The sequence below is a fragment of the Arvicola amphibius genome, chromosome 10, assembly GCF_903992535.2.
Source record: "Arvicola amphibius chromosome 10, mArvAmp1.2, whole genome shotgun sequence".
In the NCBI taxonomy this organism is placed as follows: domain Eukaryota; kingdom Metazoa; phylum Chordata; class Mammalia; order Rodentia; family Cricetidae; genus Arvicola; species Arvicola amphibius.
The window spans coordinates 7,459,386-7,478,326 of NC_052056.1; the positions used below are offsets into that span (position 1 = coordinate 7,459,386).

General features: G+C 46.6%; 1 protein-coding gene across 3 annotated transcripts in view; it reads right to left on the reverse strand.

Moving 5' to 3' along the window:
• The window catches only part of Eva1c (eva-1 homolog C), a 75,070-nt gene that overhangs the window by 29,653 nt on the left and 26,476 nt on the right, over nucleotides 1-18,941 (reverse strand). For 2 of the 3 annotated variants that reach the window (XM_038345268.1, XM_038345267.1), the window contains exons 2-3: nucleotides 12,760-12,956; nucleotides 9,808-9,931 (exon numbers count right to left, since the gene is read on the reverse strand). The exons of the other annotated variant lie outside the window; for it this stretch is intronic. In XM_038345268.1, coding sequence (XP_038201196.1) covers nucleotides 9,808-9,931; nucleotides 12,760-12,956 — 321 coding nt within the window. The remainder of the gene's footprint in view (nucleotides 1-9,807; nucleotides 9,932-12,759; nucleotides 12,957-18,941) is intronic. 3 annotated transcript variants of the gene reach the window in all.

Here is an 18,941-nt window from a genome sequence, read left to right on the forward strand (position 1 = left end):
GCTCCCCACCATAAGCTTTCCAGAAAAGCAGATCTAACACACACCAGAGCTGGGACAGCTGGATGACCTCTGACAGGACCAGCAAGGCTTAAGCTCCAAAGTAAAGCCATGAAAGGGAACAATCGGCAATGAACCCCACCTTCCCATGACCTGGAAGCTCCTGTGGCTTTTCACCAAAGCCCAAAGAAGCAGAAAGAGCCAACCTTTTTTGTCACAGGCTGGAAGACACTTCAGCTCTCCAGATGCCTTCCAGTTTTAGCGGTGAGCCCTGGGGTTGGCTTTTAATATAGTCAACCGCCACTCCCTCATGCAAGTTGCTTTCTGTGATTTTAGGTAATTCGCAACCAATCACAGCTTGTAAACAGTAAATGGAAAATTCCTGAAGACGACAATTACTAAATTTTAAACTATTCCCTATTCCGAGTAGGTGTCGTACTCTTTGGCCGCTGGGTTCTGTCCATACAGGATCTTCCTTTGCCCAGCATATCCCCTCTGTATATGCTACCTGCCCGTTAGTCCCTTCATTAATTTTCTAAGTTTGACAGATCCATTGTCAAAATATTTATATTCAAATAACCCTGATTTTACTTCCTGACAGCCCCAAAGTACAAGAATATTAATGATGGCAATTTTACTATAACTATGACTATAAGTTCTGTTTTATTATTGGTTGTTATAGATCTCTACCTGTGCCCAAACTAGATTTTATCATGGGTGTGCAACTGTATGAAAATCATAGTGTATACAGGGTTTGATAATATCTATGGCTTCATGGATACATGAAGCATGTCCTCTTGGAGCATGTCCCCTCTGGATAAGGTCAGATGATTATACCTATATCTATATATCGATCTACCTATAACTCTATATCTGGGAACATTCCAGGCAGGTGTCCAACCTGATACCATATATAACCAGTTATGGATGCAGCCAACACAAAATCACAGCTTACTTTGTATATACTAGCATCATGCAACAGCCTGAAAGATTGGGTTGCGTGCAGCACGAATTCCAATCTGTCTTAATAATAAAAGCCCAGAGTCAAATATCAGGGTAAGTGCTAAATGATCAGAGAAGTAAAGGAGACAGCCGCTAGAGAGAATTTTTGCCTCTACCGAATCCTCAGACTGAAGGGGGCAAGATCCTGTCTCCACAAATCCTCGGACTGAATGGCCTGAGCTCCTGTCTCCTCCCACCTTATATTCTCTCCCCACCCAACCATATCACTCCTGTCTCCACCTCCCTAGTGCTGGGATTAAAGGCGTTTGACTCCCAAATACTGGGATTAAAGGTGTGAGCCATCACCACTGGCTCTGTTTCTCTTTGAGACTGTGTCAATCTCCTGTAGCCCAGGTGGCCTTGAACTCACAGAGATCCGTCTACCTCTGCCTCCCGAATGCTGAGATTAAAGGTGTGTGCACCGCTGCCTCTACGGCTAACTAATGGCTTAGCTCCACACTCTGACCTTCAGGCAGGCTTTATTTGTTAGAGCACGGGTGTGCCTGTGAGAGTGATCAGCATTCCATTGGAGCAGAAACCAGGCTGTCAACACGCAGAAGATCCTCAACTTCTCCAGTCATTTGACACACAAGAGAACCAATGAAGCAGGCCAGAGGAACCGGTGTCGTAGTAAATATTTCAAAAACCCTTGACCAACTCCCTGAAGTCTCAAGCGTAACATTTTGCAAGTAGATCCAAGGAAAAGCTTGCCTTTTTCTAAATAAAAGGATCACTGATTCTGCTTGTGACTTGTGTCTTTGGTGAGCCGAGTCTGAAGTTCTTCCGTGTCGTGTCTGAGTAGATGCTCAATCTTGCCCAATACCGACAGTTCTCCTGACTTCAAAGGCCCAGGGTGACAAGTGCCACTTGATGCATAAGACAAGACACACCAACGAGCTGTGTAATGAGAACACCTACGTCTATGCGGGCAGAGCACCTCCAACAGGGATGGGAGGAGCCAGAGCACCTCCAACAGGGATGGGAGGAGCCAGAGCACCTCCAACAGTCATGGGAGGAGCCAGAGCACCTCCAACAGTCATGGGAGGAGCCAGGACAACCAGACTTCTCAGTAAACTGGAACTTTTTTGTTAGTTTGATTTCTATAGTTTGAGATACTTACTGTATAGACCAGGCTAGCCTCAAACTGAAGAAGTTCCTGCCTCAACTTCCCAAGTGCTGAAATTGCAGGTCTGGGTCACTATACCCATATAAGTTTAGAATCTTATGAAAGGACTGTCTCTCTCTCTCTCTCTCTCTCTCTCTCTCTCTCTCTCTCTCTCTCTCTCCTCTCTGTCGTTCCTTAAATCAGCATTTTAAAAATTATAAAGTGTTTATTTTATTTGCTTACTTAATGTGTATGAGTGTTTTGCTTGCTTGTATGTATATCACTTGTGTCCTTAGTGCCCGCAGAGGCCAGAGGATTCCCTGGTACTGGAGTTACAGACTGTTGTGAGTCTCCATGTGGGTGCTGGGGATTGAACCCAGGTCCTCTGGAAGAGCAGCCAGTGCACTTAATTGCTGAGCTGCTGTGGGACAATGGTCTATATCCTGTCACTTGTACTTTAAATAAATGCTGATTGACCAGTAGCCAGGCAGAAAGTATACACAGGGCAACCAGGCAGGAAATAGAGGCGGGGCAACAAGAATTCTGGGAAGAGGGAAGTTGCAGTCTGCAGTCGTCACCCAGACAGAGAGGAAGCCAGACACAGAGCAAGCAAGATGTGACTTCCTCACTTCGAAAAAGGTACCAAGCCACATTGCTAACACAGACAAATATTATGGGCTAATATAAGTTATAACAGTTTATAAGAAGTCTGAGCTAATAGGCCAATCAGTTTATAATTAATGTAGATCTCTGTGTATTTCTTTGGGAGTTAACAACTGCAGGAACCAGGCAGGACAGAAACCTCAGTCAACACAGAGCTATTTCTCCAACCCCAGTTATTACAATTTTTTAAGCACACCATGGAATGAATATTAGCCATGTCTCTTGAGTAACTAAAGCTCACTCAGCCAATGCCATCAAAACCCACTAAAGATGACGGGATACCCATGTGTAAGGCCTCCAGACACCCTGCCCTGCCACAGATGACCCATCTTATAGGGGAGAGAACTGGCATATGCCACATTGCTTCCTTGCTGTGGGACAATGATTTGTACCCTGTCAATTGTATTTTAATAAAATTCTGATTGGCTACTAGCCAGGCAGGAAGTATAAGTGGGACAACCAAACAGGAAGTAGAGGCAGGTCAATGAGAACAGGAGAATTCTGGGAAGAAGGAAGTCCTAGTCTGCAGTCCTGACCCAGCCACAGGAGAAGTAAGATGTGACTGCCTTCCTAAATAAGGTACCGAGCCACGTGGCTAGCATAGACAAGAATAATGGGCTAATATAAGTTATAAGAGTTAATAAGAATGGGGCAATCAGTTTATAACTAACATAGACCTCTGTGTGATTTCTTTGGGACTTAATGATTGCGGGAACCAGGCAGGACAGAACCACACACACACACACAACACTTCCTGCTGTGTTGAGTCCTGAATTGAGTCACTTGATTCCTTGCAAATGTGCTGTCATCTAAGAGCACATTTTGGGATCTAAAAGGGCAGGGAACTCCTAACCTCGCTGCTGCGTTCTAGGAGGAGCAGAATATGGTAGGACCTGGAAGAGAGCTCTCCCGTGTCTCAGCTCAGAGCTCTGGGCAGCTGCCCCAGGGTAAGTCATCACTGCCTCTGCAGAGAAAGCAGAGGAGCCTGGGAAGGTAGAGGCAGGGCTCTGCTGAAAGGTAACAGCCACGACTTCCAGCAAATCTCTACCAAATAGAGAACCATGCTAGAAACCCCACTTCTCCTACAGTACACACAGAGAGTCCTCGCCCTTCAGAGAGCTATGGCCAAATAAATCCACAGTGAGTTGAAAAGCTGTCAAGTTGAAAATACAGATGTCATTTTATATAAATTTTTTTTAAAAATTGAAATTCATTTAACACACCCAAGCTACAAACACATCATAGTGTCTCCTTGTAGTCACATGACCAACTGAGGGCCAGTGAGATGGATCAGTTGTATTTGCTGTCAAGCAGATGACTTGAATTCCATCCCTGGTACCCATATTTTGGAGGGAGAAAGCAACTCCTACAAATGGTCCTCTGACCTCCACCTGGCATGTTCCCGCCCCACTCAGTCCAGCGATATTTTAAGAGCCAGCTGGGAGCTATGACCGGCAGTCCTGCTAAGTGTTGCAAGAAAGAATCGTATTGCATATGGTTAGCTCAGGGAAACACAAAAAGCCAAAATTCGCTGGATTCAATCCCCAGCACCATAAACAGATATATATTCAAAGTCTAGTTTTCCCCCCAGTGCACAGCACTTTGTGCCAGGGACCAGTTTACTTTCACATCACAGCAGTGGCCTGTCAAAGGTGGGAGGGGCAGCAATCTACCATGGCGGGAGCAGTTTGTTATTGGCCTTGCTCACAGCTGCAGCTGCAAGGCAATATTAAAATTCAGAAGGGCATTTGCTTGCTTGGATTGTGTCCTACAACTCTGCACTGACTATGCACCATGCCATCGCCAGCACCCAGGATCCTGCCAATGTCAGCCCTGGGCACATCACTGCCTGTCAGTCAGGCACAGCATTGACCAGAATTACATTAGGCTGTTTATTGGGATGTTAGCGAGCCATGACTTGGCTCAACTTTACAAACTTTTCAGCAGCCCGTGTGGTGTGGAAAACACGTTATCTTCACTTCACAATTGAACAACGGTGCTTCTGAAAGTGTCCGAGAGCACACAACAACCTACAGCAGAGTGCCGTCTACCTAGAACTGCTTAGATCCAAGGCTGCCCTGAGACCACATTCTGCAAAGCAAAGAAGGGAAGGTGGGGGTGTGCAGTACCTTCAGCAGAAAGATATTCTAGTGAGGTCTGTTGGTCTACAAACTCTGCAAAATCCAAACAGAGAACCAGCACGGTGTGTAGTGCCTGCCAGTTTCTCTTGGGCCAAGGCTCTCGTCATGTGAACTTTTTAGAACACAACACTGGAAAGAGTCACACAGGTCACTATACAATCGCATTGGGTACAGCTATGAGCAGTGCTCACAGCAGGGCAGGGCAGTGTAGACAGAGGCTGCTCAATTTCCTGACTGCTTAGACACAGAAACTATATTAATTACAACACTGTTTGGTCGATGACTCAGGCATATTTCTAGCTAGTCTTACATCTTGAATTAACCCATTTCTATTAATCTATGTATCACCATGAGGTTGTGGCCTACCAGTAAGGTAAGGTTCCAGCGGGTGTCTTTCTCCTTCGGCAGCTACATAACATCTCCCTGACTCTGCCTACACTTTCTCTATATATCTCTTCGGATTTCCCACATGGCTTTGCTCTGCTAATCTATTGGCAGAAACAGCTTTATTCATTAACCAATGGTAATAAAACATATTCACAGCGTACAGAGGAAAATCCCACATCATCTCTCCTTTCCTGTCTAATTAAAAAGGAAAGTTTTAACTTTATCATAGTAAAATTACATATACAAAACAGTTTTCAAGCAATAATTATAGTTAAAATATTTAGTCCATTTACATTTGACAAAATACTCTATTATCTAATTATCTATCCTATCTTTGTTAGTCTAAAGTTTTATATATAATTCATCTTTTATCATAACTAAGGGAAATTATAACTATTTATCTTCAACTCTTCAAAGACCCCAGAAGGATATAATATTATCTAAGTAATCAGAAAGTGCATTGTAAGCAACTTCCAAAACTTTAGAACTGGCAGAGACATCTTGCTGCCTGGACAGTCACCCAAAGTTTTTCTGTAACATTGGGGTATCCATCTATAGCTTACAGGCCCATAGTATCTGGCAGAATTTTCCATGAAGCAGGGAATTTGGAAAACTACTTTGCCTATATTGGCAGTTTATCAGTCACTTTCTTTTGTATCCTGTAGAATGTCTGCAGACTCTTTCATGAAATAGGAACCCTGAAGGATTGTCTCACCTTTTTTAGGCAAGTTCAACAGTCATTTTTGTGGGTCCTGCATGTCCAGCTCATACAGTATACCATCAAGCAGTCCAAGTAAGATCAGTTTCTTGTCCAAATGGCTAGCAAATTCTGTAAGGAGCCTTTTTAATGCCCATCATCCTCTTGAAGTAACTGGTGCTGCCAGAAGCAGATGTGTCTCATTGTTGTGAAAAGTCTTAAGCTAACAAAACATTTTAAATGCCATATTCTCTAAGTCTCTGAAAGGTTTGAAGAATACCTATCCATCTGGAATATATCTCTGTACATCTAGAAAACCTAACTAACATGACTACAGTTTGACTATTATAGATGACTATCTAGCAATTTGTATTTTTTATTTATACATTACATTTTAAATGAGCTGTATAAACACAATACCTTAAACAAGAGTAGAAATACATATACACAGTGTAACAAAAAAATGACCTTAAATATATATCAATAGACCAAGATCCATACCAATGGAAAGTATTTATCTTTATATCATATACCCAAACTTCCAAAATTTCTTTTTTTAAAAAAGAAATTGACTGTGACCATTAATCACTTATAATCAACCACCTTTAAATGAAGACAAACATTTATAAACAATCATTTTGAGAATTTGAGAGTAATTTTCTCCTAACTTATTTCTGTTCTTTATTGGGCAAAGTAATTTTGGGGTTCAGAGACCTTCCAGGGGCTCTTGTTCCATCAAACCACATTAGCCTGGAAGGAAACCACAGGTTCTCCTCCTCTGTGGAAACAAAAGCAGAACTTCTTTTCCAAAGTAACATATTCTTTGACTCAAATTTTGAAGTCAAGATACCATATATATGTTGGTTTAGCTTAGCAGTCTCCAGATCAAATGTCTCTTTGCAATCAAAAAATTCAAAGAAAACACAATAATGTGCATAGTCCAGACTCTCTGTGTATTTTCCATCTTAATGTGGCTTATTTTTCTTTGCTCCTTCAATCTATAACTGTCTGTACTCTTTGATATTACTTTTACTGTCTCTTTAAAGACTTTACTTCTTTTTATAACTGCCTATACTTTACCTCTCTCTCCCAAGCCTACATACATTTTTAAACACACTGTGTCTTGTTTAGGGGTCTTTTATGTCTGAATCTGTCCTATTGTGTGTCTGAAATCCTTTTCTGACCAGATGAGCCTTTTTTAAAATGCTAAATGGTGTGACTAGGACCAACTCCATGGCCCTGCCGTCCAACACAGCAGAGGCATGTTCACCGCCTTTGTAGGTCATGCTCACCACCCCAGCTCCAGGGACACGGCGGGTCTATGTCACTAGTAAACATCTAGTAAGTAGCATGCTGTTTGCAAACCCCATTTAAGTGCAGGGCCTTCCAAAAAAGTCAGAGTTCAAGCTACCAGCACAAACCAGAAAGTCACCATTTCTTAAAGGAGCAGAGCCTCTGCTTGGAGTCAACAAAGAGAGCCTATCTGGAAAAAAAATGTGGCTACCAAGAAGCTGTGCTTTACTCTGTTCTTTGTGTCTAGAATTTCTTTTCAAGCTTTCTCAGTTTTTATGTGGATGTAGTTGCTGCACGTTGGGTGCCATTTTGTAGACAGAGGCTGCTTGTTCATTTCCCAACTGCTCAGACCCAAATAATCACACAGAAACTATATTAATTACAACACTGTTCAGCCAATGACTCAGGCATATTTCTAGCTAGTCTTACATCTTGAATTAACCCATTTCTTTTCATCTGTGTATCACCATGAGGTTGTGATAAGGTATGGTTCCAGCGGGTGTCTTTCTCCTTCAGCAGCTACTTGGCGTCTCCCTGACTCTGCCTACTCTCTCTATTTATCTCTGTTCGGATTTCCTGCCTGGCTTTGCTCTGCTAAGCCATTGGCCGAAACAGCTTTATTCATTAACCAATGGTAATAAAACATATTCACAGCATAGGAAGGGGAATCCCACATCAGGATAGGGACTGGAAAGCAGGGTCTCTGCAGGTGGCACGGCTGCAAAAAGAGGAAGGCATAGAGAAAAACCTCACTCCCACCTTCCAAAATGCCATGACTCCGACTAATGACCGGGTCACACTGCAGCTCCATGGCTCATCTACTCTCCATCCTTTCTTCCTGGGGCAGCCCGGGTGGGGCTTTGCCTACCCCACACCTCCCTGTGTAAACATTGCCCTGTTTGTCCCCTTCAAATTCATGCTGTACAGTCCCCATTGGGAAGCTTAAGAAGGTGGAAACTTAACCTAACTATGGTGTTTAGAGATGGGACCTTCAGGGAATCAGGATTAGAAAAGGTTAACCAGGTTGGTGGGGGATGGGGTGGCACGCCCATGTTCTGTCTCCAGCCCATAGTAATCAGGCTCTCACCGCCTCAGTCTCCAGTTTGCTGACAATCTGAACAACTGCTTTCATCAGGGAAGGTGGGCACTGGGGGTAGAGACCAAAAGGCAAATCTAGTGGCACTAAGGGCACAGTCACGGTTTTCAGCATCAGCTGCAGGGGGCCCATGAAGAACTCGGAGACCTCGAAGTGATGGTCCTGAGCTGTTGGCTGAGGTAGGGGTTGTTGGGATATGGTGGGGGAGGGGGAGAGGCTCACAAAGAGATGTTCAGCCGCTCTTCAATGTTTAAACTTGTTTGCATGCACAGTGCCTCTGGGAGATGGCTGGAGAAAAGCCTGAGATCTGTGGACTGCTTCCCAGCATGCCGTAGAACAGTGGGTTCCCCCCCCCGTGACCCCGTAGCCCCACTCCCAGCACCAAACTACTAGGGTCTTAGAACCGACAGAGAACAAAATGCAAAAAGTAGAACAGTTGAGTTGGGATGGCAGCAAGGAAGCTGTAGAAACTATCATTCCTAGCATGTGGGCACATACTATTATCCAATTTCTTTTCACCAAGTTGTCCAAGCAAGCCTGCTAGAAACACAGGAGTTGTGTGTGAGAATCCTAGCTGTTAATTTTTTGATGTGTGTATACATGGATGTGGGTGTAGGGTGTGAAACTGGAAAGGGGGCCGTGGGAGATTTTAAGGAAGTGAAGAAAAAAAGAGTAACAGAATTCACGTGACATGAAGGTGGCTAGGGGACCACTGGGAGTGGAAGGTAGAGGGGACTAGGGATGGGAAGGAAGGAGTGGGACAGGATCAACCAAACTGCACAAAAAACACCATTACTTTCTATGCTGACCCAAAACAAACTAAGAAAAGAATGTCTCCCGGCTGAGCCCTGCAGTTTGTTGCAGGTGTATCCCAGGTGCCTGGAAATGAGACCTGCTCCTTTGAAGAGGGATTGCTTAGAGCTCGTAGTGGGTTGATTACAACCCCTGTGTGCATGAGGGGTTGCAGAATCAACGGAGAAAGCCCAGGAACCAGGACAGAGGAGACTGCTCCAGCACACGCTGGTCCATGAGAATGGGGGCAACCAGCTCATAGACATGGGAGGTGGTGGCTCTGTGGAAGCCGTGCCACAGAGCCCGAGGGAAGTCAAGCTTCATAACACAGCTCCCTTTGAAAAGCAGAATTTGTCTCTCACTGTGAGGGATGCCACTTTTATTTCCTCCCTTTCTTTTCAGCACCAGAACAATCGAGTTTGATACCCAGAGAAAAATTTTTTACATTTACAGATTGCACATATGAGCACACAAATGCATCTCTCTTTCTGATGTTCCTACTAGGGGATCTGAGGTTGGACGAACACCATGGGCAGAGGACTTTAGTCCAGAGTGTCCATGACGCTAGAGGTCAATCCCAAACACACTGTGTGTGTCCCCCCCCCCCCCCCCCCCCCCGTCAGAAGTTACTTACTAGGTTGGCATTTAAAGGAGACCAGGAGGTATTTACTGCTTCCTGGACAAAGGTCAGGTCCAAAGACGCGGCTATTGACCAGGAGGTGGCAGGCCCGCTGGTTCTGGCATTCGTCCAGCACCTTCTGGAAGGAGGGGTAGAAAAGCATAGGCTTGTAAACTGCACAGTGTCTGACGGACCCCAAACCTGGGCTCTCTCTGCTCTGAGGACACGAGGTTCCCTGTCTGGCCTGAGCTGTGTAGAATGGAAGCCTACGTGGTGAGTGCGTGGCTCCCTGTAACTTTTAGAAGAAAGAACCTGGGCCAGAGAGCCAGGCTCGTGGGAGAGCTGGCTCAACCTGCCACCGTGGGCACATGGCTCAGCTTAAGGAGTTCCATCCCTCAGAGGCTCTGGGGTATGTGAGTCATATCAAGTCACCTTTGATTGTTCAGCTGAAGGGCACTTCCAGCTTTAAAACTGAGAGAGCCATGAAGGCCAGGAAATATGATCATACCTTTAGAAATGGTTCCACACAGGCCCTAGTGACTTCAAACACCCCAACTTTACCAAATAAAAGTACCAAATAAAATATTTAATGCTGATGCCCACCCTTGACAAACTCAAGGGCGTGGGCACATGACTTTGCTGCTGAGTGATTTCTTTAATGAAATTCTCTCTCTCTCTCTCTCTCTCTCTCTCTCTCTCTCTCTCTCTCTCTCTCTCTCTCTCTCTCTCTCTCTCCCTCCCTTTCTGCTTTTGGGACACCCCATACTGCATCATGGGAGGAACCATGACTTCTTACTGCTCCTCTGGGCTATGGCTTGCAGAGAAAGCTCTTCATAGAATGAACTCAGGTGCTGGCCTTGGTTCCGATGAGAGAGACACCAAGTCCAGAAGAGGAAAAGTTCCCAAGCATCTCCTTGTACTTTAGGGCTGAATGCTGAGGAGATATTTGAACTTTTTTTTAGAGTTACTGTGTCATCTACTCTGCCACCACAGGGGCCAAGGACATGTGGATCTGTCAATCAGAAAGCATCCCCAGGGGAACCCTTTACACTCCTAGGATGGTCTTGGTAAACCACACAGCCTCTGGCAGTTACTGTAAATCCTCATTGTGACCTGAGGGCAGGCTCAAATCGTGTGACCAACTACAAAATGCAGAGAGGCTCCACGGTAGTTACCTTGGCAGCTATTAACCTGTTCCTACCTCAAACCCCACTGCCTCTCAGGACATGGGCTGACTCAGCTGCCGATGTGGTGTGAGGTCCCAGGGGAAAGGCACTCCTGTTTGCTGAGTGAAGGGGGCATGCGTAGGGATGTCCTGGCCAGCTGACCCTCTGAGCAGCAGCAGAACTACCCACAGATGCTGACACAGCAGCCTACATGGAGCTTCCTCTTCCCTCGGGGCACCAGGCTGGAGCTGGCTGGCTGCAACGTCAGCCGGTTGTCCTCCCATCAGGTAGATACCCCGTCCTATTGGGTGCTGGCACCTTGGGGGTTAGCGGAGAGCCTGGGCACCTGGGTTGGGTGAGGAAAAAGTCAGGGCCAGCTGTAGTATGGCTCTTAGATGGGAGGTCCCAAAGGGAGAAACTGAGGCAGGGCGGGGCACCCAAAGACACTATGCTTGACCTCCAAATAAGCACGCTGTCGCTCATCACAGTGTGGGGGCCATGTCAGGGCATCCAGCCAGAGACAGTCTGCTGTGCTGCTTACCAGCTACTGACTGCACAGATGCTGCGGCTTTGGGACCAAAAGCAAAGCAGTACGAAGAAAAGAAAAACCTTCGCATCATCTAATATGTCCGCTTCTCCTTAGACCTTCAGATAAATTTACTTTCCCATACCTATTCTGTGCCAGCCATGATGAAGCCGACCTTCACCTCGCCACTTGCTGTAAAGAACTTGAGAGGCATTAAACACCATCACCACACTAAAGCTCAGGCCGGCGATTTTATGCTCTTGGCCGGGTAGCTGAGAGGACAGATTACAAATTGCTTTGGATAAAGCTGACCAGAGTGGCACAGCCCTCTAATCCCAGCTGTTGCGTGCAGACAGCAGGATGGAAGGTTCATGGCTACTTGGGAAACAGAGCAAGTTCAAAGCTAGCTTGGGTACCTTAGCGACACACTGTCTCAAAAATGAAAAATGAGAAAGGGCGGAGACTATAGCTAGCCTAGGGTATGGTGCTCGCCCAGCCCGCAGGGGGTCCTGGGTTCAGTCAATCCCCAGGGATGGAAACGTTGCACGCATAACTGACAGCCACAGTCTAAACCACCAGTGAATGATTTGATCTCTAATGTACCAATTTCCCCAAGTATGTCCAAGGAGGAAGAGAAGAAGGAAGAGGGGGAGGAGAGGGAGAAGAAAGGAGGAGGGGAGAGGAAGAGAAAGAAGAGGAAGAGAAATAGAAGAGGAGGGAGAGGAGGGGGAGGAGGTGGAAGAAGAAATTGTACTATTCAGAAGAAAAAAATTCTGCCAAGACCTCTCGAAATAGCTCTATATAAGAATAACATGATGTCTACAGGTAGAGAAACAAGCCACGAGAAACGGAAGACAAGTGTTGCTATGTCTCTTGGGCCATTCTCTAAGAAGTTCATCGTGACCACCAAGGCCAGCATCAGAGTCACTTGGGTTCCCACCCGGGCGCTTATCAGTGATGTGGACCTGAAGGTTGGATCCAATATGGCTGCTTTGCTTCGTTACAAGTAAAGACTGTGCCCTTGAGTAACCTCACATGGAAATGATGCTAAGGGAACCTGTCATCACATAGCGTTCCCTTTGCACTGTACGGCAAAGACCTTAAAGAAGCAAGTCATAGCTCACCTATAAAAACTGGTGATCTATAGTAACTGGGGTTTTAGAGCCATAGAATCACACATATATGAACATAGAAATAGTGAGAGGGAAAGATAGAGAGGAAAGAAAGGAAAAAAAAACTATTTCATGATTTTAACACATCCACGAAGCGCAATACCTGCAAAGTGGTGGATGCCACACAGGTCAGGTTGTCTTCCCTCTGGGAGGTGGGCTCCTGGGAACTACACATTTGGTAATCTTGCCCATAAAATGCCGATTGGACACTTATTGTCGAATGCCGAGGGCACTGTAGGTTCAAATAGTCCCCATCACAGGCATAGGCGGTGTGGTTTTGCAGGAGTTTGGTTAAGTAACCTGGAAAATATTCAGCTGGGTTACAGGAGCCCCAGGAAGCCCCCCTCCCCATTCCTGCACAGATTTCAGGGCAAGGAGAAGCTAATTTCCCTGAGGCAGGGGCAGCTCTGGTGTGTGTGTGTGTGTGGGTGGCTTCTGCAGCAGACCTGAGGCAGGTGACCAATGAGGTCACAGGGGTCTGTGTGGCCAGATGGGACTTTCCTGTGTTAAACCTTGGTCTATGACAGCTTGGTACGAGGCTGGGAGGGCTCCATCCTTTCAGGCAGCACACTAAGGGATTGGCCATGAGCCCAAAGAATCTGGAAGAGCTTCTGTAAAGCAGGAAACTATGCTGTGTGGGTGTCCCTGGGCATGTGGACACCCGTTCCGAGGAAGAATTGACTTTTCTGAGCTCCAGGCCTTCCTGGAGTAAGGGGTGCCATTCAACTTCAGGAAACCACTCCTGGGCCTGCCTCGCCCCAGAGAGGAAAGCTGGGGAGGGCTGCCTCCATAGCGTAAGGCTTGCCGGGAAGAAGTTGGGGGAGGGGGTTAAGGGTGGGAAATACAGTGGACCTTTGCTCTGGACCGAATAGTGTATTTCCAGACTCCTGTTACTTCATTTGCAAACAGGAGAGCAGGCATAATTAGCTGGAAGGAAGGCATACTGAGCTCGGGAGAACCCTTGATGCCATCTGATTAGTGTCCCCATCAGGAAAAGAAAGGCAGAAGGCAGTGACTGAAGTGACAAGGACACCAAGGATGGCAGACCACCAGCAGAAACTAGGGGTGCAGGGAGTGGGGCTTTAGAGGGTGTGAGACTCTTCTGATGCCTCGATCTCAGACCTCTGGGACTGCAGGAGCAGGGATTCTGATGTATGCAGCCAACCATTTTGGAAATTGTTCCAGCAATCACAGGACCAAAAATAGGCTCTGCATCCCTGTCTCCCTGGTGACATCTCAAGCAGTCAGAGGAGCCAGGCTGGGCCTGGACTCTGAGAAGCTCTGAGGACCTATAGCCTGTCACGTCTGGAACTTGGGCTGGTTCTCAGAAATGAGGAAGTGAGTTCTGGCCAGAATGTAGATTTCTCTTTCTCCTTCTCACACCTCATAAGGTCAACAGCAAGGCTGCCGGGAGCAGAGCCAGGGACTTTCTGCTGAGGTGTGTGTGGGATGTGCAGGGCAGACTCTCACAGGGAGGCATTGGGGAGGGAGGGCAGCTCCAGAACCGTCTGATTCACGCACAGGCGACCCACGTCTTGTGAGTCCCATTCAGGTTTCAGAATCTCTCAGAAGTGTAATTCCTGACTGAAGATACCTGGGTTTCCTGGAAGCTCACAAGCAAAGAGGCGAGGCAGATTGGCCTAGAGTCCTTTCGTTCATACACGAGTGTTCTGAGGAAGGCTGCAAATGCCCACCCTGCCCCTCCCTTTCTCTCCTCTCTGCCAGTCTGTCTGTCTGCCTCCCCTCTCTCTTTCTCTCCTCTTTCTCCTTCTCTTCCTCCTCCTCCTTTGGAAGTCCACCTTGCTCAGAGAAGCCAAGTCTAATATGGACAGCAAAAGGAAATCGGGCGCCAGTGTGAATCTGCTTCTTGCTCATCTGTCTTCAGGCCTCAACTGCATAGGCTCCTGGCTTGGCGTGCTGGGAGGCTGCTTCTGACAAAGTGACTGGTACTAGTGGTTCTGAATTTCTTTATGGCATCTCAACACCCTGTGGGGCACACTCTGCCTGAAGGAAAGCAAGGTGGAGACTTGGGAGAGCCAGCATCTACCCTGAAATGTGCTAGGCAGGGACCCCACTGTTTAGTTCCCTTTGGACATCTCCTTAAAACTTCCTGCCCATCAACCCCCAATTCCCAGAACCCTGCTGAGTGACCAGCTGACTGCAACTTCAAAGTAATATTCAGAGGATGACTTTGGCTTAAAGCTCATTGTTTATTCGAAAGATGGTTTGCTGCTCTAGTAGGTAAAGGGCAGGACAAGGTTCTGGAAATGGTGGAGTCATGAGACAGGAGAGCACTGGGTCCCGGATTCCTGGACAGAAGTCCTCTGTAATAGTTAATCTTGATGATATTTGACATCACCCGCAGGCATGTCTGTGAGGTTTCCAGAAAGGTTTAACTGAGGGGGGGATGACCCACCCTAAATGCAGATTGGGGTCTGCAGACTGAATAAAGGGGGCGCTGGAGAGGTGACTCAGTGATTAAGGGCACTGGCTATGCCATCATGTAGATCAGAGCACAGATTCCAGCACCCAAATAACAAGCCAGGCGCTCAGTGCGTGCTTGTAACCCCAGCTTCAAGTGGGGCAGAGACAGGATCACCGGGGCTTGCTGACTTCCAGCGCAGCTGGAAGCCCTGTGTCCCTCACCTCAGAGCAGAGAGTGATAGAGCAGGGACCTGATGCCCTTTTCTGGGCTCCATGTACACACACAGGTGCATTACACCAACACACCCATCGCACATAAGAGGAAAGAAGTAGGAAGTACGGAAGGACAGGAATGAAGGAAGGAAATTAAGGTAAGAAGAGAAGAAATAAAGATAGAAGATAGAGAGAGAGAGAGATATAGATAGAGACTATATAAGAAAAGAAAGAAAGAAATAAAGAACGAAAGAAAGAAAGAGGGAAAGGCGAGTTTAGTTTGGAAAAAAAGGAGAAATCCAGATGAGCCCCTAATGCTCTCTTTGCCTCCTGACAGGATACAATGTGAACATCTCTGCAACCCTGGATACAGTGTGAATATCTGTGTTACCCTCCTGTGGCCATGACAGATTCTACCTTCAAACCATGATCCCAGATAAATGCTTCTTCCTTGGGTTGTTCCTGCTCAGGTCATTGGCCACAGCAATGAGGAAAAACACAAGTACAAACTGCCTGCTGTACAGACCATCACAGAATACCATGCGCATCTGTCCTCTGTGTGTGCATACGTGTGCACATGCACAGGTATGAGTGCATGCATGTGTGCTCACATGTACATGGGGGCCAGGAAGAAATCTCTAATGTCTCCTTTTGGGTGCTGTCCACCTTTGTCACTGAGAGAAGGTCCTTTATTATCCCAGAACTTTCCAAGAGGGCTAGCCTAGTTGGACGGCCAGCTGATCTGCCTGCCTCCACCTCTCTGTCACTGGAATTACAAGGGGCTCTACCATGCCTGCTCAGCATTTTTTCATATGGGTTCTGAGAATCAAGCATGCGCTTTACTGGCTGTCTTAGTTAGGGTTCTATGACTGTGGAGAGACACCATGACCACGGCAACTCTTATAAGGGAAAGCGTTTAATCAGATCACTTACAGTTTCGGAGGTTTGGTCCGTCATCACCATGGTGTGACATGGTGGCATGCAGGCAGACATGGTGCTGGAGAAGGAGCTGAGAGTCCTGTATCTTGCCTTGAAGGCAGCAGGAAGTGGCCTGTCTCACTGGGAGTGACTTGAGCATATATGAGACCTCAAAGTTACCACAGTGGAGGAATTTTACTTCTTCCAATGAGACCACGCCTACTCCAACAAAATCACACCTCCTGATAATGTCACTCCCATTGTGCTTATGGGAGCTGATTACCTTCAAAATACCACACTGACTGAGGTATCCTTGCAGGCCATCTGGGCTGTTTTGAGACACTAAGTTTGCAGCAATTTGATTTCTGCAAGTGACTGAGGAAATGACCTGGTGCCCATGAGAGACACAGAATTCTAAATTCAAGAACTGTTTTTAAGGAAAGGTTTAAAAAATAACTGTGTTTGGACTAGAGTCAGGAGAAGCCTATGCACGCGTGCATTTGTATGTATCAGTATATATCAAATGAGTTCTAGATCATGTGCATTTGTATGTAACAATATATATCAAATGAGTTCTAGATCCTGTGAGAATTGTATTTCTTACTTGAGCTGTGGCCAACAGATTTGAAAGTGAATATTGGCAAGAGACTGCTTGAAATGAGGGCTCCTGGGTCCCAGTGTAAATAGAGCAAAGGAAATGAGTGTGGGAGAGGCATAAAATCCAGGGGACTTGAGATCCTGCCAAGAAGGGTCATAAGCTCAGAAGCCAATTACAATTTCTGAGCCAGAAATCCTTTGAGGACCCAGCATTGGAATGTCACAGAGGGGGCAAGATGGCTCAGGGTGTAAACCAAGCCTGACAACCTGAGTTCAATCCCTGGGACCCACATGGCAGAAGGAGAAAACCAATTCCACAGCTTGTCCTCTGACCGCCACAACAAATGCCATAGCAAGAATGCACCCACACAGGCGCGCATGCACACACACACACACACACACACACACACACACACACACACGACATGTAATAATAACAGAAAAAGAAATATCCCATGGCAGTCATAGAAGAGAAACTAAAGGCGGAGATGTTTCAGTGTTATGAGTGGGGACCCCCTCTGGATCAAGTGCACCTCAAAAGAAACAGACATGGAAGACATGGAGCAGCCTGCTGCCAAAGTTGTCCCTGAGTGCATCTGCTTCTCCGGGGTGGGGGGGGGCACTCTTTCCAGTGTGATGTGCAGCCACTGCGCTTAGCTTCCCCGCGCCTTGCTTTCTCGGCTGCTTCAAAAGACATTTTTTCAGGAGAGAGCTGCTACTGCTGCCTTTGGTTATGAGTTCTCTCTGGACCATATTGGATGAGTCAAATGCTTTATAGCCTCATGGCCTCAGGCAGGAATTTTATAATATAACCCTGTTTACCATCTCAGGATAACACTGAAGTGAACTGTTTGGTTTTGGTTCTTGAGACAATGTCTCAAGTAGCCCAGGATGGCCTTCATCTTGCTGTTTAGTTGAGACTGATGTCGAAATCCTGACCCAAATGCTGAGATCACAGAGGGATGCCACCACACCCTGTTCATTTTGGCTATTTTATTTTATGTTGTGACATAAAATATGCTTACACTGTATCCCAGGAGCCTACCCCATAATTTACCGTGTTGCCCAGGCTGGCCTCAAACTCATGGCAATTCTCCTGCCTCAGCTACCCAAATTTTGGGTTTCCAGGTATGAGCCACAATGCCCAGCATAAGTAAGTATAAGTGCATATTCTTCATAAAAGATCTGTCTTTAAAGTCCAGTGTTGGCTGAGGCACTGTGCTGGTTAGACTGGTGGGTGAGGGCTAGTTCAGGCAGTGGGTACAGACCTTTGTCATCCCTGGTGCCTAAGCACATCTTAGGATTATTGCCCAGATTCTCTGCCTGGCAAATGGCCACACTAAATTACCAGAACTGCAGCAGCTTCTCAGCCAGATTCTTCCTCAAAGGAGCACCTAAAAGGCCTGGCCCGGGAAGATCTCAGAGGAGACCAGATAAAGCATTTTATGTTTTCCTTTCATCAATAAAGATGAGGCGTTTGCCGAAGAATGGCAAACTAAGGAGCTCTAAGGAGCGGGGAGAGCTGGGAGTTGCCTTCCATCTTTGGGAAGATACAAAGAAGGGAGGCGAGGTGGCTCAGCTGGTAAAGATGCCTGCCCAAACACCTAATGACCTGAGTTCCATGCCCAGAGCCCATGTGGTGAAGAGAACCAACTCCTGCAAGTTGTTCTCTGATGCCCACATAAGTGCTCATGTGCACCTCACCCACAAAGAAATAAATGTGGTCAAATGTTTTGAGTAAAGTTGTGAAGAAGTCAGGTCTTCATTACTGACAGTCATTCTCGGGAGCACCCTCTTCACCCTGATGGGGAGAGAGCAGAATCCTGAAAACGGCTGATTTCTAGAGAAACACAAGTGACCCATGAGAGTAACAGGTGTTAGGTACGGGGGAGGGAGGGAGGTTTCACAGACAAAGCTCTGGGCCTCATGGGCAAAATCAAGGGTTAGCTTAGTGCTTCTGTGCAGAACGCCTCTGAGCTAGGTGTGCCACGGGCAGTGAGACTCCTGATTAGAACAGGCACACAGACCTGCCAGCTGCACAAGGTATCTAAAGACTCAGACTAAATACCCTATCCCTGTATGTGTGTGTGTGTGTGTGTGTGCACCCATGCATGTGCACGTGGATGCATGTGT